The sequence below is a fragment of the Papio anubis genome, chromosome 11 (genome assembly GCF_008728515.1).
Source record: "Papio anubis isolate 15944 chromosome 11, Panubis1.0, whole genome shotgun sequence".
Classification (NCBI taxonomy): Eukaryota; Metazoa; Chordata; class Mammalia; order Primates; family Cercopithecidae; genus Papio; species Papio anubis.
Genome location: NC_044986.1, coordinates 85,246,178 through 85,273,129, shown reverse-complemented (window position 1 = coordinate 85,273,129; position 26,952 = coordinate 85,246,178). Strand labels below are relative to the sequence as shown.

Here is a 26,952-nt window from a genome sequence, read left to right as displayed (position 1 = left end):
ATTATTAGTTAAACTGATTTACCAGCATGGAAATATGTTTAATTAGTGCTATGATTTTATAACTTCTTTGTTCATGTGGCTAGGTGATCAGCTCAGGACAAAATTCTCTAACACTTATTTTCTCAAAATAACATCTAATTAGTAAAATGAACAATGTTAAATGTCCTCGAGATCCCAGCAGCTAAACACAATAAAAGTTTACCTCTTGCTGCAGTAATGTCCCTGGTGGGGCCAGATGTTGGCCTCGTCTGTCTCTGTGGTCACCAAGGTTGACTTAGCGGGAGACGTAGGAGAGAGGACTGGAGGTCACTGGCAGTTTTTAAAGGACCAGGCCTGGAAGCAGATGCTGTCTCTCCTGCCCAATCCCACTGGCCAGAATCCCATCACATGCCCCCAACCTAAGCACAAAGGACACTCAGAGAGCAGCCTGTGGAGATGTGGTGACACTAACGGTCTGTCCCAAATGTGTTGTAAAATCACGTGCACCTTGGCCTCTCCTCCCTTCTCCCGGGGCAAGCTAAACACTAGAGGATTCAGGAGCTCCCTTGGGTAAGCATTCTGTTCACTGGTCACTTCCACATGAATCCTGCTGTATCCCTGTGGCACTACTCAGCACCCAGCCCCGGGCTGCCACTAAGGCCGGGACACTAGTACTAGTGACTCTTCCCAACGTGGCATGGCATCTCATTCCCACGAGCATGGTCTCAGGCATTAGAATGTTCACATGAATGACAGGACTGAGAGAGGCAGAGCCCAAGGCCACTGGGTGAGGACCAGTAGTGCAGCCTCAACCGCAGGGTCCTCTGCAGGGCTCAGGAATCCAGTGAGATGAGGCTACCTGAAGGGGTAGACCCCAGGAGTGACTCAGGGCAAGTCAGGGGCACGCTGTTCGGCACGGAATCTAGTGCAAGGTCCTGGCTTACCATGGAACTAGCCACAGAGCAACCAGGAATTTTCAAAGAGGACCCACTCACCTTGAAAAGGGCACTCCCTGGGGTTTGGAAGAGGCTGTGAACTTTGAGAGCTGAAGGTTCTTGAAGGCTCCACCAGGGTTTCCAGCTTAGGCTGCAAGTCTATCCCAGGTCTTAGGCCCCAGGCCCTGGGCTCATTCATGGCTCCCAGCTGGACTTCCACAGGCTCAGGGCCTGGGCTGTACAGCCCTGGGAGTAAGGACTTTAGGGGCTGTGGCCAGTTGGAAAGGATCCGGAAGGTGCAGGGAGCCGGTGTTCTGACTTCAAAGCCCCTGCTCTCTGCAGAACATGGTGCTGACCTCAACACACTGTCCCTGTGGCACACCGCATGTGCTGAAGAGGACCACAGATAGCCTCAGGACACAGTGAAGAAGCAGGGCATTCCCAGGGCCGATCTGCTGACTGCAGACCTGTGGATCATAACAAGAGCATTTGGAGTTCACGCATTCAACAGGTGGCAGTGTCACTGTGGAATCTGTTGGAAGAAGCTTCAAGACAAAGTCATCAGCAAGGAAAGAAGCTGGACAAATGATGTATCTCAACTCCTTAGGGAGGGAACATTCCTCTACTAAGAACTCATTTGTCTCCAATTTTTACAATCCTTTTTAAATCTGTGTTCTGGACAGTCATGGGGCATGGCTACAGGCTTGTGTGATAAGGAAGCAGGGAGGATGCTTCCCTCCTTGGCATCGAACTTCATTCTGATCTGCATTATTTATGTACAACTCAGAGAGGTTCAGTTCCTTGGGTGTCAGGTGGATAAAGGTTTTTAAGATTGATCTGAGGCCCCAATCAGAGTTAGCAGAGATAAGGAACCCTGAGCGATTGCTTTCTAAAACATGCCTGCAGTTTTCCAAGATGCTGCCTGTGGAGGATTTTATCAGGAGACTCGGTAAGAAACACTGCAGAAGTTGTTTCTTCAGGCAGTCTCCTAGACAAGGTGAAAAATGAAGGCTTCCCAGAGAGCCAGTGTTTAATCAGGTTGAAAAGAGCTGAATTCAGACTGCAAAGACCTCAAACTATCGCAAACTCCAAAGGTAGGCCAATAGGAGGATTACAGACATCCGAGACCTGCAGGAGGTCCCCGTGGACTGTCATCACACATTAGGAAGCAGGGCCCTGCCTTCACCATGCTGGGACTCCTGAAGTCTGTTTCACACCTTATTTCATGGCACAAGCAATGGTACTATTAGGGGCGGGGAGATTGTTTCTACAAACAGACCAAACAGATGATACAGTGACCAAAATGAGTTTTGAAGTCATAATTATGATAATAATTCATATTTATATAGGCCCTTAGTGCATATACAGCACTATCTCAGATGGCCCAGTGACAAATCGACAAATCTGGGACAAATATTTTCATTTTTACAAATAAAGAAACCAGGCCTCAGCCTGGTGGAACAGGCTGGAACACACCTGTCTGTGTTCTACCTAAGCCGCAATGTCATAGTAATTACAAACCCTATAATAATTCTAAGGTTTCTATCTATTCCCACTCCTATAAAATGTTCATGCACAGAGTCTACTCTTTGGCCCTATAATAATGCATGATCACAGCAACAGCATGTACTCTCACTGGGCACTAAACCTGGGGAAATCCTCAAAACACCTCCACATTGCAGAGGGGGAAATGGAGGTTCACCCAGGTTGTACAGGTGTTGGTGGTGGAGGACCTGTCTGACCCTGACCCCCAGTCATGAGCTCACACAAAACCTCTGCAGCACTGCCCTTTATTAGGGTGCTGCCATCCTAGGTACCTGCTACAGCCCAGCTCCATTCCACACCCTCTGCTCACTTGATCCCGCTTAATTCTCAGAGATCTGTGAGGGAGATGCCACTACACCATTTAACAGAGAGAGAAACTGAGGCTAAACTTGTCCTGAAGTTTACTATCACTAAGCAGTGGTGTCAGGATTGAAACTAAATCTGTCTGATGCTAAAACCTGCGAGGTTTCCATGACGGTCTTACAGGATCTCGGATTTATTATGTAATGGGTGCTTATCTTTTTACGATTTGGGTGAGTTCTGGGTGTGAGACATCTGACTAGAGACATTGTAGAAATCATCGTCGCTGTTGCTTTGTTAATCTCATTTATTCCTCTGGACCTAGCTGAGGCTTCCAGACCATCCGGTGTTCTGGCAGCTGTTCCCAAGACGGATCGTTCTTTGCAAAATGAGCTATGGCAGTCTCCTGATGTGGGCAGGGGTTCTCTGCAGGCAGGGATGTGTGCAGACCCTGATCAGAGGACCTGGAAAGTGCTTGCCACTTTATTTCAGTCCGAGGAAACCTGAGGGGACTATCACCCTAAATCCTTGCGAAGAGAGAGAGAAAATCACTCTTTGTTTCCTGAAAATGATGGATGGGCATTCCGGGCAGCAGAAACACTGCGCGGGCTGGCCTGGCCCCGACACAGGAGGTCGGAGGGTATGATGGTAGTCAGATGGCAGCAGCCCGTGAGTCAGGCATGGGCAGTGCTGCATGAATTAGCTGACCACCTTCCTTTTCAACTTTAACATTATTTAAATTTTATATTGATGCAAACATCACAGGGCAAAACATGAAAGCTCCTTCACCATTCCCACCACTCCCTCCCAGAGTGTAAGGTTACAGGACATTTTATTTTAAAATTGTTTTAGACATGGTGAAATTGCTTTCAAAAAGTCTTTGTCGAATTATGTTTCATCAAAAGTGTATGAGAATGCCCATTTCTGCATGCTCTTCCCATTGCATGGTCATTAAGTACTGAGTGTCCTTTATAAATTGAGAATCTTATGACATATTTATTGACCATTTATATTTCTTCTATTAATTCCTTGTTAACACCCTTTACCCATTTTTCTATTGGGTTGTCTTTTATTTTAACAACATATTTTATTTATTTATACTGGTTAACCCAATATGTCCAAAAATCAGCATTTCAACAAGTAATCAATATAAAATTATTAATGAAATAGTTTACATCTTTTATATCAAATCTTTGGAATCCACTTATAGCATATCAGATTTACATTCCAAGTTTTTATCAAATATATGTGATCTTTATTTAGATCTTATCAAATTTACATTTGAGGTAGATTCATGTACCCAACTTGTTTCAGATATACTGTAGTATACTACAGTATAAGGTAGAATAATGGCTCTCAAAAAAAATGCCTGTCCCAATCTCTGGAACATGTGAATATGTTATGTTATATGACAAGCATTTATTTAAGGTTGCAGATAGAATTAAGGTTGCTAACCATCTGACCTTAAAGAAATTATCCTGGATTATCCAAGTGGATCTAATATAATCATAAGGGTTCTTTATAGTGAAAAGGGAGGCAGATGAAGAGGTCAGAGTCAGAGTGATTTGAGGATGTGAGGCTGCTGGCTTTGAAGATGTGCTTTGAAGGGTGCAGGAAGCCTTTAAAAGCTGGAAAAGTGAGAAACCGATCCTCCCCTAGAGCTCCAGAAGGAAGAGTTGTGCCAGCTATTGACTGTAGCCCAGTAAGGCCCATTGCAGACTTCTGACCTCCAGAACTGTAAGAAAATAAATTTTTGTCATTTTGAGCCACTACCTTTGTAGTAATCTGCTAGGAAACAAATACGTATTTCTAAAAGTTTTTTGATAACTGAATCAAATACCAATTTTTCTTAACAGCTTCATTGAGGTATAATTGACATACAGTGAACTGCACATATTTCATGGGCACAGTTTGGTAAGTCTTAATATAGATGCACATCTGTGACACTATCACCACAATCAAGGCAGCGAACATATCCATCACTGCCAAAAGCTTCCTTGTATCCTGTTATAATCCCTCCTCCCACTCCCTTTGCCTCTCCTGACCCCTGACCCCTGACCCCAGACTGGTCCACTTAGTTCTCATTTTCTTTTTCTTTTTTTTTTTTTTTTTTGAGACGGAGTCTCGCTGTGCTCCCAGGCTGGAGTGCAGTGGCCTGATCTCGGCTCACTGCAAGCTCCGCCTCCCGGGTTCACGCCATTCTCCCGCCTCAGCCTCCCAAGTAGCTGAGACTACAGGCGCCCGCCACCACGCCCGGCTAGTTTTTTGTATTTTTAGTAGAGACGGGGTTTCACCCTGTTAGCCAGGATAGTCTCGATCTCCTGACCTCGTGATCCACCCGCCTCGGCCTCCCAAAGTGCTGGGATTACAGGCTTGAGCCACCGCGCCTGGCCTAGTTCTCATTTTCAACGGTTTTATAGAAATGGAATCACACAGTAAGTACTCTGGCTTGTTGTATGTCTTCTTTCCCTTGGCATAATTATTTAGACCAGCATCCATGTTGCAGCATGCATTAAGAGTTCATTCATTTGTATTGCTGAGTAGTATTGCACTGCATGCAGGTACCTCAACTTGCTTATCCGTTTACCTGGTGATGGCCATTTGTGTTATAGCCAATTTTTGGATATTAGAAATAAAACTGCAATGATTTGCATACAAATCTCTGTATGGAAATATGCTTTCATTTCCCTTGGGTAAATATGTAGGAGGGGAATGGCTGGGTCATATCCCAGGTGTATATTTAACTCTTTTTTTTTTTTCTTTTTTTGAGATGGAGTCTCGCTCTGTTGCTCAGGCTGGAATGCAGTGGCTCAATCTTGGCTCACTGCAACCACCAACTCCTAGGTTCCAGAGATTCTCCTGCCTCAGCCTCCTGAGTAGCTGGGACTACAGGTGCATGCCAACATGCCCCACTAATTTTTGTATTTTTTAGTACAGACAGGGTTTCACCATATTGGTCAAGCTGGTCTCGAACTTCTGACCTCATGATCTGCCCACCTCGGCCTCCCAAAGTGCTGGGATTACAGGCGTGAGCCACTGCCCCCAGCCGTATGTTTAACTCTTTAAGAGTCTGCTGAACTATTTTCCAAAGTGATTGTCATTTAACATTACCACCAACAGTGTACAAGAATTCTCCGTCCTCTGCACCCACACCAACGCTTAGTCTGGTCAGTCTTTTTACTTTAATAGATACGTAGTGGTATCTGATTATGGGTTTAATTTGCATTTTCCTAACTACTAATGATGTTGAAGATCATCTCATGAGCTTATCTTCCAATCCTATATCTTCTATAGTAATTATCTGTTTAAATCTTTTGCCTATTTATTTAAATTGGATTGTTCTCTTATTATAGAATTTTGATGGTATTTTATATATTTTGTGTACAAGTCATTTATCAGATACATGATATTCAAATATTCCTCCCAGTGTGTAATTTGTCTTTTCACTCTCTTAATGTGTTTGAAAAGCATTTTTTTTAATTTAAATGAGTCATATTTACCAATTAGTTCTTTTTTGAGTCAAGCTTCTGATGTCATATCCAAGAACTCTTTGTCTCATCCAAAGTCATAAAGGTTTTCTCCTAGAAATATTATAGTCTCAGATTTTGCGTTTAGGTATATCATTCATTCAAGTATATTTTTATATATGGTGTGGGGTATGAATTGAGATTCATTTTTTTGCACACAAATGTGCAGTTGCTCCACTGTCATTTGTTGAAACACTATCCTTTCTCCAATGAATTGTATTTACACCTTCATCAAAATCAATTATCCATATATGGAGATAGATAGATAGATAGATAGATAGATAGATAGATAGATACACAGACAGATAAATAGATATGGAGGTATTATGAGTCTATTCTGACCTTACTATTCTGTTTTATTAATCAGTCTCTTTTAATGCTAATATCTCATTGTTTTGATTACTGCAGCTTTACAATGTCTTGAAATCAAGTAGTATTAGAACTCCAACTTGATTGATCTATTTCAAAATAAGCATACTTTCCTTTTCTCTTTTCCTTTTTTTTTTTTTTTTGAGACAGAATCTCACTCTGTCACCCAGCCTGGAGAGCAGTGGCAAAAATGAGCATACTTTCCAATGCATTTTATGAGGTTAGCATTACCCCTATATAAACCTAGCCAAAGACATTACAAGACAAAGACACTATAGATCAATATTCTTTGTGAACACAGTTGAAAAAATTTTCAACCAAATTTTAGAATATTGAATCCAACAATACATAAAAAAGAAAATACATAATGACCAAGTGGGGTTTATCCCAAAAATCCAAGGTTGATTTAATGTTTGAAAAGTATTAATGTAATTCATCATATTAATAAATGAAGAAAGAAAAAAAATCATCTGATGGATTCAGAAAAAGCACCTGACAAAATTCGATACTGATTCCTGATAAAAATTCTCAAAAAACCAGGGATAGAAGGGAGTTTCTTTAAACCTGTGAAAAGCCATCTATGGAAAACCGAAAGCTAATATCATACTTTATGGTAAAAGACTAAAAGCTGTTTCCCTATGATCAGGATAAAGATAATGATATTTATTCTCACCACTTCCATAAAACACTTTCATGGAGTCCTGCCTGGTATAATAAGGCAAGAAAAAGAAATGAAAGTTGTTCAGATTGGAAAGGAAGAAGTAAAATTGTATCTATACCCAACATAATTGTTTATGTCAAAAATCTGATGAAGCCTGCAAAAAGGTACTAGAACTAAAAAATGAGTTATTATTGTTGGGGAAAATGAAAGCTCTAAATAAATGAGGAGTTATACTGTGTTCATTGGTCAGAAGACTTATTATTGTTAGGATGTCAATTCTCCCCAAATTTATCTATGCAATCCCAATCACAATCCCAGTAGGCATTTTTCTATTAATAGAAATTGACCAACTGATTCTAAAATTCATATACAAATTTAAAGGGCCTAGAATAGTCAGACAATTTTGAAATAAAATAATTAAGTTGGAGTTCTAATACTACTAGATTTAAGATCAGATGGTTAGCAACCTTAATTCTATCTGCAACCTTAATTAAATGCTTGTCATGTGATATAACATATTCACATGTTCCAGAGATTAGGACAAGCATATCTTTTGGGGAGCCATTATTCTACTTACTACAGTATATCTGAAACAATTTTGGTACAAGAATCTACTTCAAATTTGATAAGATGGAAATATAGATCACATATATTTGATAAAACCTTGGAATGTAAATCTGATATGCTGTAAGTAGATTCCAAAGATTTACTATAAAAGATGTGAAATATTTCACTAACAATTTTATATTGATTACTTGTTGAAATGCTGATTTTTTTGACATATTGGGTTATCCAATACAGATAAATATGTTAAATAAAATATATTGTTAAAATAAAAGACAACCCAATAGCAAAGTGGGTAAGGGATGTTAACAAGGAATTAATAGAAGAAATACAAATGGTCAATAAATATATCATAAGATTCCATTTAAAAGGACAGTCAGTACTTAATGACTATGCAATGGGAAGAGCATACAGAAATGGGCATTCGCATACACTTTTGATGGAACATAATTTGATAAAGACTTTTTGAAAGCAATTTTGCAATGTCTAAAACTTGCAAACACTGAGCCCTCCTAGATGCAGACAGAATGGCACATACTTTGTCCATTAGCTACTTACACCAATGGGCTGCATTTGTATGGAGCTAGAGATGCATTAAGTCAGCTGCAGCCTCTCAGGAGGAACTTAGATACATAGGCTGAGCAATGCCCTAAGAGAGCAAATTAACATGAGCTCGGACACATGGGGAAGGGGGAAAGGGCCCAACGTTTGTGGAAATCTATCATGTGCCTGGAGTTTGCACACTGTTTCTGTAGCCAGGTGCCTGTCTGCAAACTGTGCAGTTCTAGGTGCAAACTGTGTGCCTGGTTCCTTCCCAGATACAAACAGTTAAGCCCTGACCTGGCACTATAGTAGGAAGGCCAGCTGGCAAAGTGCTGACACTCACTTTGTGCTCCTCAAAGAATTCCCAGGACCCTCATAGTTGAGGGCACTGTCTGTGGTGCTAGAAGCAGGTGCTGGTTCTTGTAACCTACATGCGTCTAAAGCACAAAATCTTGGCAAAAACCAGGCTCTCAAAGGCCACTGGGGCCAGATATCGAATCATTTAATCTTCACAACAGCCTCATGAAGCAGATACTATTATTGTCCTCATTTTCCAGGTGAGGAAACCAAGGTGCTGAGTGAGTTCATGAAAAAGGCATCATCCTCTGGCCACCTTCCCTTAGAGTCCCTAGACTAGTGGTTCTCAAAGTGTATTCCCCAGGGCTCGCAGCATCAGAAAAATGGTTAGAAATGCAAATGGTCCTACTTTCCCCAGACCTATAGGGTCAGAAACTCGAGAGTGGGGTCCAGCACTATTCTGATTGAACACTTACACTATTAGAAATTAAATCAGGCTGGGTGGTGTGACTCACGCCTGTAATCCCAACACTTTGGGAGGCCGAGGCAAGGAGATTGCTTGAGCCCAGAGTTCGAGACCAGCATGGGCAAGATAGGGAGAACCCGTTTATACTGAAAATTAAAAAATAGCAAAAAGTAGCTGGGCATGGTGGCATACACCTATGGCCCCAATTAGGGGTTGAGGTAGGAGGATCACTGGAGCCCAGCAGGTCGAGGCTGCAGTGAGCCATGATCGCAACACTGCACTCCAGCCTGGGCTACAGAGCAATACCCAAAAAAGCAAAACAAAACAAACAAAACAACAACAACAAAAAATTAAATCACAAAAAACTACCAATAAATGAGTTATAGTAAACACAAAGGTTAGAAAGTACTCAAAATATATAATTTCCTAACTTAATATACTATGACTTCATGTACTATGTCTTAAGCTCTGGAGGTTACTGACATCCATTGCATCCATGTGGTGCAAACACTATGGTGCATCTCTTCTCAGCTCCACATGCAATGACGTCATAAAATGGGCCATGGAGGGGGAGGGTATTTATATCACTGAAGTTAGCAAACACTCCAAATCAGGGTACTTTATAGTTTTCAGAGACCCCATTATTAGACACCACCAAAACACCAGGCTCTCCGTGTTTTAACAAGCCCTGGGGTGACTCCAAAGCATGTTCAATCTTGAGATCTACCCTGAGTGTCTCAGCTAATGCTATATTCTGACTCCATTCACGTCTTTTCATCACAGTCTTAGCAAACGTCATACCAGGTCCTGGGGAGCAGACAGCCTCTGCTCCCCAGGCCCCCACCCCCCACCCAGTCCCAGAGCCACATTCTTGACCTGTGGGAGGCAGAGGAATCTGGGCAGACGAGGGACAGTGCTAGGGCCCCTGCAGTGGTGGGGGGCACATTGAGATTCCCCTGAGAAGTGAGCAGTGGATCCCACAGTCAGAGCCTGGCTCTCCACTGTGGCTTCTTGTAAACAAAGTCAGTTGGTGGCTGCCATGATAAAGGTAGGGAAGCAAAGAGTAAAGCCTGCGGCTCCAGCATTGGGCACACCTGAGCCGATGTCTCCAGCACACCCTTGTGGGCGGTGGGCACAGGGCTGGTTGCATCACCTTCCTGACCTCCGTCTGCTTGTCTGGGAAGACAGGAATGGTAGTACCTACCCCCTGGGGCCTCTACATTAAATCCAATAATTTAGGCAAAGAGCCAGGAATATAGTACAGTCTTCATAAGTAGAAGCTATCACTGCGTTTCCATTTAGCTGTAGTAGAAAGCAATGTCAATGTCAGTATTGTTACACTCCTTGTATGGATGACAGATTTTAGGACACAGAAAAAAAACAGCAAAGTATCCAGAATGACACAGGGACTCTGTTACTGAAACAGCAAACGCCCGAGAAGCATCCCATTAGCTAGTGATGGATCTCACCCATGCCCTTTAACGAGCACATTTCTCCATCCTGGGGCTGAGATCCTAATTTATTTCCAGTAGCTCCAAGTTCTCTAGCAAGAAAGTAACCGTTAATTCAGTTACAAAGATTACCAGCTGGTTCTCTGGTTTATTGCTGTAATCCCTCTAAAGCAAGCATCTGCGGGTAAGGATGACGTTCTGCCTTTCCGCATTAACATTGCTTAAATGAGAAGAGGCATTTCCATGTGTCCTTGCGGCACAAGATCCTAGCAGCAGGTGGGAGGCTCCCATCACCCTGTGAAAGCCAGGATTTGCCTGGAAAATACTGGGGGGGTGTACTCTGTGAGTTCACATGGGGATTGGGGCAGGAGGCGACCTGGATGCAGCAGGTGACTTTGCCCCTCACCTGGGTAAATGCAGACACAGGGATACGGTGACCCACTAGGTGTGGAGCCCTGACATACAATAATAGCAGGCATTTATTGAGCAAACACTGACACAGTGAGAACTGTGTACCAGGCACTGCTCTAAGAACTTCCAAGTACTAATTCATTTGATGCTCCAAACATCCCCACAAAGTACTTTATTATTCCTGTTTCACAGATAACGAAACTGGGGCACAGACAGGTTGAACAATGTTTCTGTAGCTGAGCCAGGATTTGAACCCAGGCAGTTGGTTGCAGCAATGGAATTCAAAATGGGTTTCCCATTGAGAGGACCAAAAATGTGTAGTCAAGCCATACCAAGTCTGAGTTGAGCAAAACCAAGCAGAATGAAATAAAGACCTCAGCAGAGCTCACAGTCACTGACATACAGAAGGAGGATAAAGGAGGCCCTGCCTAACCTGGGGGTTGGGGAAGGGTCAGTCACAGCGGTTGTAACACCTCATTCTCTTGAGTAGGACTTACCACATGGGAATCTGGCATCTCAACCCTCCTGAGACGTGTGACTTAGTGTCCCATTGTGCAGACATGGAAACAGGTTCAGAGACATTGAGCGGGTTGCCTGAGATCACACAGCCTGGAAGTGCAAGGCTGGGACTCAAAGCCAGCCTCCCGATCCCCACAGCCCATGCTCTTTTTCTGCATCTTTCAGCCCAGCTGCCAGACCTCAGCACTAGAGAGCAGGTGGAGCCGCCCTTTGTCATGCATACACATGCATCCCAGGCACCTGGCACTCTCTGGGGCAGGGTACGGTACGCATGGTAGCTGACTCCTACCTCATAGGTAAATAAATGAAATCTCACCTAGCCAAGAGGTGGCAGGACTGGATGCACACAGATCTGTTGATCCCTTCCCCCATGTTGCCTCAGTAGCCACAGTACCAGGCTTCTCCCTGACCCCTCTCCAGCCTAAAACCCTGCTGGCCCAGAAAGGCCACAGGTGGCACACTGGATCAGGCACTCCCAGTGGTGGCAGCCTCCCTCCCTGCTCCAGAGTTCCCCCTGCCTGTAGGCACAGCTCCTCCAAGCATGTATGCGGACAACAGTGTCCACCTTAATCCACCTAGGACCCTGAGTAGGCCTCATCTCTGCCTGAGAGAGGAGGTGTGTGCCCCTCGCTGAGGCCCAGCCTTCCCAGCCACGGCCTGGAAGGCCCCAGGTCCTAACCTCTCCTCTCTGGGGACCCTGACGACAGCAGTCCCCTCCCCATCATCTCATGCTCCCTGTGTTTGTGTTTGCCTCCTTTTTAGGGATTTATTTCTCTACAAGGGACACAGGTGACCGAACTTCCTCCTGGCCCCGAGGACCCAGGGAAGCACCTCTTTGAGATCAGTCCAGGTAGGCCTGAGCACCTTCCAGCTCTGCTGCCCTGGTGGGGGTGTCTCCATGCCCCTGGCCTGGGAAGGGCGGACCTTCATGATGCTCCTCCCACAGGAGCCACAGCACAGTCTCCAGGCATGACTCGGAAATGTGGGCCAAATCGACAGGATACTCACATGGGCAAGAAATTAGAAAGTCCCATCAATTATCTGGACAATGAGCTTTTGGGTAATGTGAAATGAGGATTTCTAAATTCACGATAAATGCAAGGAAAGCAACTAGTCAATTGGAACATCTCAGGGTGAAAGTCTAAACACAATACCTGGAAATAAAGCCAGGGAAAAACACTAGCACAGATTGAGAATATTTAAGTATGGATGATTATAAATTTCAAGGCAGAGAATTGGGATGTGGCAGGAGGAAGGGGAATAATTTTCCTAAAGAACTGTTCTACTGTCACGTTAGCAGTTATAAAACAATATTTTAAACTTCCAAGTTGACAATGTCGTTGCTAACACACTAAGTAAAAGTGCCTCGCAGAGAAGCCAACGTACATGGCAGGGCCGGCTCTGCTGTCAGCCAGTGTTTTCTTTAGCTTGGGCTCCGCCAGAAGCAGAGCCTGAGACAAGGATCTGGCATGAGGAAGGGAATCAAAGAAGGGAGGAAAGCCAGCCAGGGCGTGCTAGTGAGTGGACTGCTGCTGCAGGCACCCTGGCTCAGTTCCCGCAGGGGCTTCTGGACACAGTGCAGAACAAGCCTCAGAGGGGTCTCATCCAAGAAGTGAGGCTGGGGCTCTACCCACCCACTCTGACCACCCAGTCCTTGAGAACTGCTTTCTGGGGAGTAACAGACATTTCCGGCCTACCCTCTCACATGGACCAAACTCTGCAGACAGAGACAGCCTCCAGGGACAGTTGCAGGTGCTTGAGGAAGCAGACCACTGCAGCGTGATGGGAACAGTGAGTGCTGAGGGATCTGAGTAGGGCACCAAGAGTGTCAGCTGAATTTAGACATCCTGGGAAGCGGTGGTTATGAACTGAGAGTGCTAGGGCTTCACTGGGGCCCTGTGAACTAGTAAGTCTATGACTGTTCGCAAAGCAGTAAAGCCAGCCCAGCCATCCTGAGAAATGATCTATTGGCTGTCCACTGAGGTAGCACCCCAGGCTCAGGGCACGAGCAGAGGCTCTTTGGGAACAGGTATGAGCAGATCCTGCCTGGGACAGGGGCATGTCTACCTTTGTCCTATCCATACTAGAGTTCCCAGGGGCACAGGCTGAAGTTGAAGTGCAGAAACACCCTTTCCAACTGTATGCCCCTGTGCAAAATTCAAGTACCTGTGGTTTCACTTGGGTATTCCTTTTCATCTAATGCAAGAATCTTTGTAGTAAAACTGCACATCAGAAGGTGGTAACAAAGGGATCCCGGGGTATAAGGTAGAAAGCAGAGGTTGACTGTGGAACCAGGAGAAAAGGTCTCAGCTGTTAAGATAGAGAAGAAATGCAAGTAGTGAGGTAGGCAGGGCCCTGCCATCTAGGGGAGGGGTGCAGCCCCTGGCCCCAGGGAGAGGGGTAATGAGTCAAGGCCAGAACTAGAAGGTAGAGGTCAACACACTCCAGTCATCAATTCAGAAAGGCACTGAGTGTGTGCCCCATAGACTAGATAAGGGACATCACCTGTGTGCAAGTTCATTATCTGGGTCAGAGCTATTTACAAGAATTTATTTGACTCTTGCCAGTGGTGTTGGGGGTATGGGAGGCGGTAGGAGAAGACTCTTTGCCATATAAGGTAACATAGTCACAAGGTTCCAGAAATTAGAAGATGGACATCTTTGAGGACCATTATTCTGCCTCCCACAATACTCCCAACATCCCTCTAAGATAGGGAATGTCGTCACACCTATTGCACAAAAACAGACCATGGGGATTAGAAAGAATCCCCAGCGAGACACACAGCTAGTGGCGGAGTTGGGGCTTGAGCCCAGACATTCTGGCTTTTAGCTACACACTTCCCTTGCCCTCTAACACAGGCACCTGGCCATCTGAGGACCCCTACAGATTCTAGCATTTTCCCTACCTGGGCTGGGGACGTCTAAGGACTTTGTTACAGGAAGGAAAGTTCCTAAACTCCTTTGTCTCGAGCACAGCAACAGTAGCCTGCCTGCTCATCAGGTTCCTACAGATTCCCAGAGCTGCCCATCTCTGCCCTCCAGCCTTCGTGCAGCTGCTGGGCAGCTCAGGGAGAGCAGGATGGGTGGTGGGCGGTGAGCGGTCTAGTCAGCCTTTGCGGAGTGCGATGCAGCTATCTGCAGAGCAGAGCACAATGCCAGTGCTGCCCGGGGCCCAAGAGTGGTCCCCTCTGCTCCCCTCCCACTGGGGGCTCCAGACTTGGGGTACTTCCTATCAACCTGCTCAAATGGGACCTGGGAGGCTGCACTCGAAGCTCATGCTTGGTTCTGGCTGCAGCTGGCAAAGCTCCCTGTCCTTCGTAGCCCATGAAGGTGTCAGGCCAGAGGGGTAAGGTGAATCTTGCGAGGCCAAACAGCTGGGAGGTAGGGGAACCTGGACTCTCCCAGGTCAGCCTGACCCCAGAAGGGTGGGCTTCCTGTTACAGCAGTTTCTGACTGAGGCTTCAGCTGTATGCCATGTTGGGGCTAAAAATGAATAAGAAGAAGATTGAATGAACCCACCTTAAACCACAGCACCATGCAGTCACAGGAAGGCCAAGAAACCCATTCACGTCCAACTCAGCAAACCTGTAGTGTGACCTCAGCTTTGAGCCAGCCTTGCGGGGCACTGAGATGAGCAGGGGTCAATTTCTGCCCTTAAGGAGTCTGGGGACATTTTCTTCCTGAGCTCAAGGCACAATAAGGACTTATCCTTACGATGCCGAGCACAGTTACCTGGGGGCAGGAGCAGGAAGTATCACCAAGTGGGCCATGCCAGTGTGCACCAAGCACAGCCCCTGGGGGAAATGTGCAAAGACCAAGAGGAAATTCAGGCTGGGTGGGTGAGGGGCGGCGAGTGCAGCTGGGGGGACAAGGGCTTCTCCTACAGTTCCGAGGTTGCCGGGTGGCAGGCTCTGAGAGCAGTGAACTAACAGGCGCAGGAAGGAGCCTAACAGCCCCGCCTGGGGTCTGGGCCTAGGCCGGGAAATCAGGGCAGGATATGAGGAAGGAGGACAAACCCAGGGTCACTTCCAGGCTATGCGTGTGCTGGCCTGTGGCACCAGTCACACCACAATGGTCCCTTACTCTCCAGCCAGCACCCCCAAGAGGAGGGAAAACTTGGCAACTCTTGGAAATGTGGCAGAATTCCAAGGATGGTCATGCGTAGAATCAGCTATGTAAATTTTCAGCCATAGTTCTATTTGTGCTCTTCAACGGTATAAAAAATGACAATATTTTCAAAGTAGAATTAAAGTGAGGAAACATTATACTGTGAGTGCCATCTAGTGGAGAGATCTGCCAGTTCTGGGCCAGAAAGTGCAGGCCCTGTTGCCCACCCCTAGCCTTTCAGCCAGCACAGCTAGATAGGAGTGGAGCTTGAGACCAGGCCATCTGGCTTCCAAAGCCACACACTAAAATTGCCCTCCAACACAGGCATCTGGCCATCTGGGGCTTCCTACAGATTCTAGCATTTTTCTCCTCTGAGCTGGGAGGTCTTGGAATTTGATACAGCATACACCTCTGGTTCCAAAAGCATCTGAGAACCTGCACATCCAGCCGCTGAGCAAGACACAGAGAAAACACTGTCATAAGGGGGCTTTCGTGCCAGTGGGACTTCCGTTGTCTTGTGGCTGTGGCCTGCCACTGCTTCCCCGACATGGTCAGTATATAAAGCGTACTGAGAGGTGGGAGCAATTGCTTTGGGCAGAGGTGAGGGTCTCCTCCCTGAAGCTGTGGGAACATGCAGTAAAACCACTTGTAAAGTTTAAGGGAGGCTGAGAGAAAGGGTGACTGGCATTTGTGTCTTGCTTGGACAGTTGCTTACACACAAGATTTGCTTTTCATGGTTACCAGGCAAGGAAAATCTAATTGAGGACTGATGGCAAATGGGGTTCTGCCAAGCAGAGAGTGGGGCCAGCCACACCTCCTGCCATAAGCTCCAGTTCTCAAGAGGAGCAGAATGTGAAGCCTCTGTGGGCCCACAGGCCTGGGCACTGATGGAGAAAAGAGGGTGACATGGGCCATCAGACTTTCTGGAATTCTCTTAGTGCAGGGCAGACAGGCAAGATGCCACCTGCAGGAAGTGAGCTGAGATTTGAGGAGAGAACTCACAACAGATCACCAGTGGCCAGAGGAGCTGGTTGGGAGGGTGCCCCTGTGCCAGTTCACAACACCATTCACCAGGGAGGGAACTGCAACCTTGCCTGGCAAGCAAAGAAATGTCTGCATTTCCCCTCTGCCTCCTTCCCACCCCAGTGCCCAGGGTGCAGTTCAGGGAAGAGTCTAGGAGAAGCAACCCCCATCTACGCCAGCACACCCCAATCCCCGAGGGCCACAGTGCCGGGGGAGCAGCACGAAAGAACTTTGATCCAGATGTGAGGGAACAGAATTAAGGATTGGAGACATCCTTAATGAGACTGCTAGAATAACTAAGAGTGGCACACACTCTGGACCCTGGGAAAATCACCAAGCCAGCAGCTACTCAAAGGGAAGGTGGGAAGTGATAGGCATAGTTATTGGGGAAATAACTTTCATGTTTATTCTCCAGTGAGCTTAGCTTTTTGTATTAGGGTAAGTGAACTGCTGGAATAACCCCCAAATCTCAGGATCTTGACACAAGAATGTATTTGTCTTTCATATAAAGTCAAAAAAGAACACTTGTGATTGGCAGGCAGTTGGTCTCCCAGAATCTTCCTGTTTCATGGTTTCACCATCTGAAACCTGTGACTTGCAAAAGCATCCTAGTTGTTTCCATGCTAGGAGGCCATCATGCCTGGGAGGTGTGTTGGTCCAGGTCTGGAAGTGGCCCCATCATCCCATCACAGCCCATTGGCCAAAATGCAGTCACATGGCTACACCTAGGAGCAAGAGAGTCTGGGAAATGGAATCCAGCTCTTTCCAGGAGGAAGGCAAGCCTGGTTTGGTGAACAGTCAGTAGTCCTGCCATTCTGCATAATGATCTGTTAACTTGGAGTAAGAAAGACACCTCCCTCCCCTCACAGAATTAACAAGGTCAGGGAGACAGGCAGGAAGGCAGACATTGACTCACAGGATGAGAAGGGCTAGGAGAAGGGTAAAAAGGCAATTGTGTGAGCCCAGAGGAGGGGACGCTAATGCACGCAGGGAGTACATGGGACTTCCAGGATAAAGTGACAACGACCCTGTTCTTTGAGGGTTAAGTGAGGGTCAGCCAGGTGAAGAATCAGGGAGAGCAGCTGGGCAGAAGCAGCAATGGGCAAGCACAGTGGGCACAGGGGCTGTGTGTCTCCTTCACACCTTAGTTTCAAGGTACTCAGCATATAGGTAACTGAATTTAATGTAAGGATTGGAAGCAACAGGAGGTTAAGCTTTTTGCCAGAATGAAAAATTGTCCTCTGTGGCAGGAGAATGGCATCGGGCAGTGGTTCTCAAGCTTTAGTGAGCCTCCGCCTCATCTGGAGGGCTTGCAAAAAACATTGCTGAGCGGGCTCAGGGTCCAAGGTGGAGAGGCCGCCCCTGGTGTAGAGACAGTGGGGTACTTAGAGTCCTGGAAGGGTGAGTGAGATGGGCCTCACAGGGGAAGTGAGTGAGAGGAGGTTTGAGTTAACTGGGAACAGGAAAAGCTATAACCACATTTTAATTCTAATAATTATTATTCCAGGAGGAGGAGGACCATATAATGTGTAAGATGCTGGTTTGTGCTTTGATCTCCTGGCCCTTTTTTCTCCCTAGACCACTTGCCTTGGGGGAAGGTGAGGTCCCTGGAGCAGAAAGGAGAAATCCCCTGCTCTCCCACCCCAGATAATTGCTGTGGACGGAGTCAGAAGGGAAGCATTCCCCTAGACTGGTCACCCTGCCCCCAGCAATGGCCCAGGAAGGTGACAGGCATGGTGCCACTAGGAAAGCTGGCTCCAGGCACCAGGGTCCCACCTCAGACAGACACACCATGGTCAAGAAAGGCAGGGGAGCTACCCAGCTTCTAGCCCCAAGTGACTGCAGGTAAAGACATCAGGTGACCAGGAGGGACCGAGAACAGTCCATCCTCCTTTTCCAGACCCCATGTAAACCTGACCACAGCAAAGAGGCCCCCTTCCCTCCATCTCAATAGTAGCTGGGACTAAACTCCCTTCCAGCCTGGGAGCATAGGGCTTGGAGATAGAATTAACATGATTCTTTCTAATAAATATCATATTTGTTGAGTGCCTGACGTTGTAGACCAAGGTGTGTATGAGTGCTAGTGGGCTAAACATTCACTGAGTTCCTTCTAAGGAATGAGGCTGAGCACACCACGTTTATCCTCACCACACTCCTGGGACTAACATCTACTAACCCATCTAACAGGCAATGCCCCTGGGACTCTGACAAGCTAAGTAACTTGCTGGGATCTGAGGGCCGGTGAGCGGTGGAACTGCAGCTTGAGCCAGCTCTAACCCCAGAGCCCTGCTCTTCCTCAGCATGCTGAGGCTGGCTCCCCCGGGGCAGACATGAAAGAGCCAGGCCCCACAAAGGGACTGAGACTCAAGGACCCCCAGGTCCTGCCCACCTGGTACTTCTCTCTTGCCAGGGCAGCTGCCTGGCAAACCCTGCCCCTCCCAGCCCTTTGAAAGCTGTCTACCCCTTGCAGACTTGATCCTGGGGGCCTCTCAGACCTGGGCTTTGTGCTGATGTTGGCATCCAGCCCCAGGCTTTAAATCCACAAGGAAGGGGTGGGGAGTGGAGATACCTGCTTTGGCACTCTGGGCAAAAAGATTTGCTAAGATCCCAGAGAAGACCTGTCCCCAAAAGACGGCCGTGTTTGGTGAGACGAATTAGGTCATCTGTTAAGCTTTGTAACTCGTTGCTAAAATCCATCTTCTGGAATTAGCACAATGCTATTGAAGGGAACCAAGTGGGTTGGTGCTATCAAAGGGAACCAAGTGGGTTGGCTGCAGGCTTGAGACTAGAGCCATGAGTTCTTCTAGTGAGTAACTGTAAATGGGGTGGGGCCGGGGGAGTGGAGATTAAGAGTCCTGGAGGGAGCAGTTTGCAGAAGCCAGCTCTGGCTAACTCTAGCAAAGGGGAAATTCACCAGAAATCAGGGATGGGATGGGAGTGAGACTTGTGGACGGGACAGGCGACTGGGCTATCACGGGGTCAGGAGCTGGGGTGGCAAGCGGGTGGTGCTCTGTGCTGGGGAGGTTGAATCTCGTCTGGCTCTGCAATCTCGGCATGGCTCACTTGCTGAAAGCCCCAAGTCTTGGGTTTTCAGCTCCAAGCAGTCTTCAGAGACCACGGTATCTATGCTTAGGCTACATGACCACCCCTGACTACACTGGGATGGTGAGGGCCTGTCCACTCTGGCATCTGGACCAGCCCTCCCAAGGCTTCACCTAGTGGGGGCAAGGAGACTCCGAAGGATCTTGGGTGCCTTCCAGAGGGGAGAGTAGATGACAAACAGCCAGGCTCTGTCAAATGTTCACTGCTCCAGATGGTCCATGAGTATATTTCTGCAGGACTGAGTGAAACATCATTGGCCTTGCCCTTTCCAAGTGCCAGACAAGGGGCCAGGACAGGGTGCCTTTTCAACAACATTGCACTGAGCCAATGGCCCCCCACACTCAGGAGCAATTCCTATTTGTGGGGAAGGACCTAAGTGTGCAGTGCTGAGGATTAGCCTGAAGAAGATGTGAATGGCCACCCTGGATCTGAGGAAAAGGAGGAGGAGGAGACTGCTCTGTTTCCTGGTGCAGAAGGATGTGAAGGGTACCACAGCTGCTCTGAGGCCTGGGTCTAGTCCCCATCCTGGAGCACCTGTCTGCTTTGGGCTGGGAGCCCCATATTTCTCAAGATCCCCCATATTTCTCAAGATCAGGGTCAGGAGACTCGGGCGCCAGCTGCACCATTCAGAGGCCTGGCAAACTCCCTGCTCTCCCACAGAGGTCCACACTCCTTCCCTCCCACTGGGCTCCTTGGGACCTCTCCCCAGCTCCCCAAACACAGGATGGGCATCCTGCAGGCAACAGGAGGCCTGGACAGGGATGGCTCTGAGGTCTTGGGTTTTCAGCTCCAACCAGTCTTCAGAGACCACGGTAGTAGCAAAGCTAGCATTGTGTCCTATGGGAATCAGAGTCATGGGGTTGATTGTCCCCAGACGCACCACACATGGATGCAGATGTTGCCTGGGCAAGCTGGTGTCTGCATGTAGAAAGGAAGCTTCCGAGGAAGAGCTGGGGAGGCGAGTCCGGGAGCCATCTTCCTGTTTGTGCCCATTTTCCATGCACTCTCAACAGACACCAAGGACCTCACAGTGTCTAATCAGTGCTGTTCCAGACCACCCATTTCTCCAAGCCAGAGTCAGGGAGAGCTGGATGGAAGCATAGCCATGCCACTCAGGGACTGAGTAGGTTTTGACAAGTCACAGAGGGCTCTGTGCCTCAGTGGGGTGGGAATATTGCAAGCACCTTGGGTTGTGGTGAGGATTCAGTGAGAACCCAGATCCTGGCTCATGGTGAGTATCTGGTCTAGATAAGCTCCCCTCTCCCTGCATGCTCTCTGATCATTAATCGTTATGATTAATAACAGCAACCCAATCTCATCACAATGCCGTGTGATGAGTGCTCTGATAGAGGTGTCCCTGACTGAGAGCCCAGAGCAGCCGGTAGGACTTGTTTTCCCCAGAGAGTAGTTGGGGATAGTTTCACTCAAGCTGAGGCTTGACACAAAAGCAAACATTATCCAGATGGGCAGAGAGGAGAGGGGCCTTCCCAGAGTCAGGGCTGGAGTATGCAAGACACAGAGGCTGGAGAGCTCTTCAGTACAGGAGGCTCAGGGAGCAGATGATGCGGGTAGAAAGTTGAACAGGACCAGGTCACGAAGGGCCTTGGATGCTGGACAAAGAGGCTTGAACTTTAGTCACTGACCATGTTCAACTGACAGGAGGGATGGCTAAAACCCAAACTGGGCCTTTTCAGAGATATTTGCAAGGTACCTGAAGCGAATTTGCACCAAAGCAGCAGCTGCATTGCTACACTTTCATCTTCAGCTTCATGATTTCCCTTGGCCAACAGCACAGTAAGTAACCTCCGAGTTCAAAGTATTCAGCAAACAATGGAAAGGTAGAGCAGCCAGAAATGTACACATGATTTTCATGACAGATATGGTAATGCCATGTTAGCTAGGGGAGCCTCTTTCTCTACTGCCCGGATGGACCTATGTTGCAACACAAATTGGAATAGGATGGAATCTGTGCCCTGTTGCCAGGGTCACCCCTAACGGAATGGAGAGATCAGTAATCATCCCAGTTGGTGTCATACTGAATTGTTTATAACCCAAATCATAACTGATGTCAAGTAAAAGCTCCATGTACCCATTAAAATATGGCATTATAAAGAAGTAAAGTATATTTGAATCCTTAAAAATAAAACCAAAACTATGTGTTAGAAAGATCACTCAGGGTAGAGTGACTGAGGGGCTTACAAGGGACTGTAATGTCTGATGCTCATCTCCACCAATGTCTATTCTATGCCCACCCCCACTCTGGCAGTGTTGACAGAAAAGGCCACACTGCCACAGGAGTAACAGGGACCCCTGTGGGAGGCAGCGCAGAAGCCAGGCTGCTTAAAGCAGAGCCCCGAGTGCATTTACAAGTGAATGTGCCAAGTTCTCCAGGATCAAGCCAGGGAGTCCTGATCACTAACAACATCTCTGCCTTGGGGCCTGTTTAAGTGGCTTCCAGACTCAACTCAGACCCTAGCTCTCAAGGGCAACCAGGTTAGGTTTCTTCTCTTCTCTGAATCTCAGTTTCCCCGGGTGTAAGATGAGAGGGCTGGCCCAGTGACCTCTGAGGTGTCTGCTTGACCTAGTAGAATGGCACCAGCGGGCATTCTATAGCCAAGTTTGCCCAGAGGGAGCCAGTTCCTGCCTTTCTTATGGCTACACAAGGTCATTGAAGTCGCCCTCAGGCATGGAGCTTGTCGCTGCCTGGCCTTATCCAGCCTGCCCTTGGAGCAGATAGCCTGCTGTTCTGAAGGAAAGCCTGACCTTGAAGGGGAGCCAGTGTGCACAGATTACTCCACAGAGGAGACTGATACCGTGCGTCTGACATGCCCAGAGCATCCCTGATCACATTAGCCGCCGCCTGACTGGGGAGGATGCTGATACCGGCCTGTCTCGGCACCTGGTACCAGCCAGCCTGAGTCTTGGCCTGACCTCGCACAGCCCCTGCTGAGGTTGTCTGCAGAGCGCCAGATGATGGGTAATGACAGAAATGAAATTAGATGAGAAGTTTGTGAGTGATCCCCACCCCTGAGGTGGGAGTGGCTCTTACACTTTCTGGCCTTGCAGTGGAGTTTTCCTGTCTTAGCCTCACTTCTCTTAACTTAGCACAGGACCAGGTGTGGGAAACTCTTGCAGGCTCCCTGGAAAGAGGCCCCTTGAGCAGGATCATTTCTTTGGCCAAAATCGTGTCCTAGAGCAGCGCTCTTCTATAGAAATGTAATGCAAGCCATGTTTGCAGTTGTAAATTTTCTAGTGAGTACACATGTAAAAACATCTACATAAATATATACACCTACTACATACTCACAAAGACTAAAAATTTAAATTTTTTTAAAACTAAAAGGAAAGAAAACTAGTGAAATTATTCTTAATAATGTATTTTATTTAAACTACTGGCTCCAAATACTATCATTTCAATATGTAATCAAAATAAACATTAGTGAAATATTCCACATTCTTTTTTGCTTCCAAGTCTAAATTGGTATTTACACTTAAAGCACATTTCCATGCAGATACTAAATTTTCACCGAAAGTACTTGATCTATATTTATTTATTTTAATTTTTTAAATGGACACATAATAATTGCACATATTCATGGGGTACATAGTGATGTTTTGATAGATATATTGTACAGTGATCAGATTAGGGTGATTAGCATATCCACCATCTCAAGCATTTACCATTTCTTTGTGTTGGGAGCATTCACTGTCCTCCTTCTAGCTATTTGAAATGATGTAATATATTAATTAACTATAGCCATCTTTGATCGTCATTTAGATTTCATAAAATGTATGATTGAAAAGTAGTCGAGTCACATACCCAAGTTATTCCAAACATACTTAAAGGTTTTTCAGCAATGGAACTGAATGTCAGTTTTTAAACTAATGTAAATTAAATTAAATTGACAATTCCGTTGCTCAGGCACACCTGCTTCATTCAAGTGCTCAGGACCCACATGTGTGGTGGCAGCATATTGGACAGCACAGGCCTAGAGGAGAATACCAGCATAGAACAGGCGCTCTACAGGCAAAAATGAAAGAAGAGAAGGGAGAAAGAGAAAGAAGGAAGGATGAACAAAGAAAGAACAGCAGGGATGGGGAGGGTGTAGGAGCCTCGGTCTTGGAGTAAGACAGAGCCAGATTCACATTTGAGCTCTGCCACTCACTCATTAAAATAACCTGGACCAATAACTTAAATCCCATGAGCTTCATTTTCATCATCTGATCATAGAAGGGAAACTGCCTACTTGGCAAGACGGCTGTGACTATCATGTGAAGTACAATACGCAAAAGTGCAGACGGTTTCTCCCCTGGCGCCACACGGTCCTTTCTCTTTCTTTTTTTTTTTTAGACAGAGTCTCGGTCTGTTGCCCAGGCTGGAGTGCAGTGGCACGATCTTGGCTCACTGTAACCTCCACCTCCCTGGTTCAAGCAATTCCCCTGCCTAAGCCTCCCAAGTAGCTGGGATTACAGGTGCACACCACCACATCTGGCTAATTTCTTTGTATTTTTAGTAGAGATGGGTTTTCACCATGTTGGCCAGACTGGTCTCAAACTCCTGACCTCAGGCAATCAGCCCACCGCGGCCTCCCAAAAGTGCTGGGATTACCGGCGTGAGCCACTGCGCCCAGCCTCTCTCTTTTTTTTTCCCCCCAGTTCTTCTTTTATCTGTCATAGACAAACACGCTTCCAATGAGATTTTAATATTTTAGTTGTGTTGCTTTAAAACAAACAAAAAACTTAATAATTATCGCTTTACAGCTGTGCTTCTCAAATTTCCTGGCATGTCAGAATCCCCCAGGCTGCTGGCCCTTCCCTGGCTCCAGAGGCCTGTGGTGGGTCAAAGAATCTACATTTCTAATGAACTCTGGACAATACTGGTGCTGCTGGTCTGAGAGCTACTTACTGACAGGTCAAGAGACAGCAGAAAAAAATGAAAAAACTTTATATTTAATCCCTTTAATGGTACTTTTTTTCCTTTTATAATACAGGGCATTTTAATTTTTGCCTTGAGTCCCCAAAAATTCTCTAACTGGTCCTGAGCAGAGTGGGTGAGCCACCCCAGAGGCGGGGGCCCTGAGGCTGCACTCAGGGTGGTGTGAGTCTGGGATGCAGAGAGATGCCCCTGGACTGTGTTTGATTCTGGGCACTGTGCTCAGGAGGACTGTCCCCAAGGCAGTGAAGAGCCTGGAGGCCACCCTGCTTCCCTGCAACTCTGAGCTCCTCCACTATGATGGAAGGAGGACTCTGCAGGGCTGAATGGCCACACAAATGGATGTGAAGGGCTGCACATCCCTATGTGGGCCTAGGGGTAGCCCCTGCACCAGGTTTTTTAGTTGATATTTAGCTGGTGTGTCCCCTTCGGCACATGGATACTCGAGGAGTGAGAACAGACCCTCACAGACACCCAGGGGCCCCCAAGTGGCTCCACACATGCCCACCAGCAGCCAGGTACCTCTCCCACCAGTCACTGGGATCGGGGTGCTCTGCTGAGGGTGTACTGAAAATGGGCACCAATAGGGAGATGACTCCTGGGCTCAGCCTCCCCAGCTCTCCTCTGGAGCCTTCCTTTCTACATGCAGACACCATCCTGGGCAAGGAAGTCCAGCCAGGCAGCTCCTCTTCCCACAGCCTGCTACCCCTAGCCTGCAGTGGACCGGCCACCCCAAAGGGTGTTCAGCCTCCACTCTGCCAGGCACTAGGCACCTGGATTGGGGCTGGGCGACAGACTCATTCCCACAAAGACACCCACCCTGTGGCACTGGCACTGCCAACCCTAAGCGTACTCCACCCCAAAACTCTCTGGGGTGCCAGCCCCCAACCCCAGGCCTCCTCATGCCTGTGCTCGGGCCTCCGCCGGGCATAAGGGGAAGACAACAACAGCCGCTGGGCAGGGCCAGGAGAGATGGGGCAGTGGCTTGGGAACCAGGAGGCTGGAGGGAGCCAGGAAAACCCACTCACAGGAGGCAGAGGCAGCAGGAGACAGGACCGCAGAAGGGCCCCAGCCCTCGGCATACGCTCCACTGGCCCATTCGACGTCACTTAAAAAACACGGATTTAAAGATAGAATGATTAAGAATTTCAAGACAGCAACCGCAGAGCATTCAATTCTAAATGCAGGGCCCTTCAAGAGGCAGGGTTGTCACTGAGCACACGCCCTAGTTGAAGGCCATGAAACTGGCCCTGACCATGAGCTTCCGAATTTAAATGCAGGACATGGCCCTCTGTTCCGTCCTGCTGGGCTCCATCCTGCGGGTGCAACCTTCGAACATTCCTTGCTGGTCTCTTCCTGCAAATGCACTGGCCCTCAGAGCTCAAGTCCTGAGTTCGGCGGACATCTTATCATGGTCCTCATCTCATTCATAAACTTGACATCCAGAGAGGGAAAGTGGCCTCTCCAAGGGCTAGGCATGCACAGCTCCCACCACATTCTTGTGCTGTGCTCTTCCCTCCAGCACCCGGCCCCTGCCCTACAGCCTTCTGTCCAACCTGCTGATAGCAAGGCTCCAGCACACACTGCACAGGTGGCTCTTCCAGATCCAATACGGCAAAGGAGCCTTTAACCGAACTTCCCCCATGAAGCGCAATAGGGAGTGTCACCCTTGGAGGGTGGCCTGCACCTTCATCCTTGCAGATCAAGGCCGGGGTCTCAATTAGGTGATTAAACTGCAGCCACATCTCTTGAATGATGCCAACCGGAAGGCGCCTTTAGTGTCTCACCAATAGGACAGCCCTCCTGGACCAGCCTGGCTTTCTGGGTGCATAACATGGTCTATACTCCAGTGCACTGGCCCAGCCTCTCTTCTTCAGTGTGACACTCTGCTTGCCTGCCTGACCCTACAGGCTGTTCTACACAGGGGGACACTTCCATGACCTTTAGGGGTGCATCCTGCCCTGCAGTGGGCTAGCTGCATGGTTCTAGACTCCAGGCTGACTCTCAGCAGGGTCACACTCTTAGCAGGAGGCTCACAGAAGATCAGGCTGGTGCTGGGCACCATGGTTCTGTGACACTGAGACACAGAAGGATGTGCACAGAAATCCCTCAGATGGTGATAGCTCACCGGACAGGAAGGGGTGATGCGCAGGAGGAAGTATGCTTGGTGCCAGCGCAGAACAAAGATGTAGATAAAATTCTTTACGAGTGATCTCAGCTA

At 47.5% G+C, this 26,952-nt stretch overlaps 1 protein-coding gene across 11 annotated transcripts in view; it reads left to right on the top strand.

Annotated features, from left to right (window-relative positions):
* The window catches only part of ARHGAP22 (Rho GTPase activating protein 22), a 209,503-nt gene that overhangs the window by 86,261 nt on the left and 96,290 nt on the right, over positions 1-26,952 (top strand). For all 11 annotated transcript variants that reach the window (XR_002524276.2, XM_021943273.2, XM_009214414.4 and 8 more), the window contains one exon: positions 12,330-12,417. Coding sequence is in view for 10 of the 11 variants with exons in the window: in XM_021943273.2 (XP_021798965.2) it covers positions 12,330-12,417 (88 nt within the window). In the remaining variant the exon portion in view is untranslated. The remainder of the gene's footprint in view (positions 1-12,329; positions 12,418-26,952) is intronic.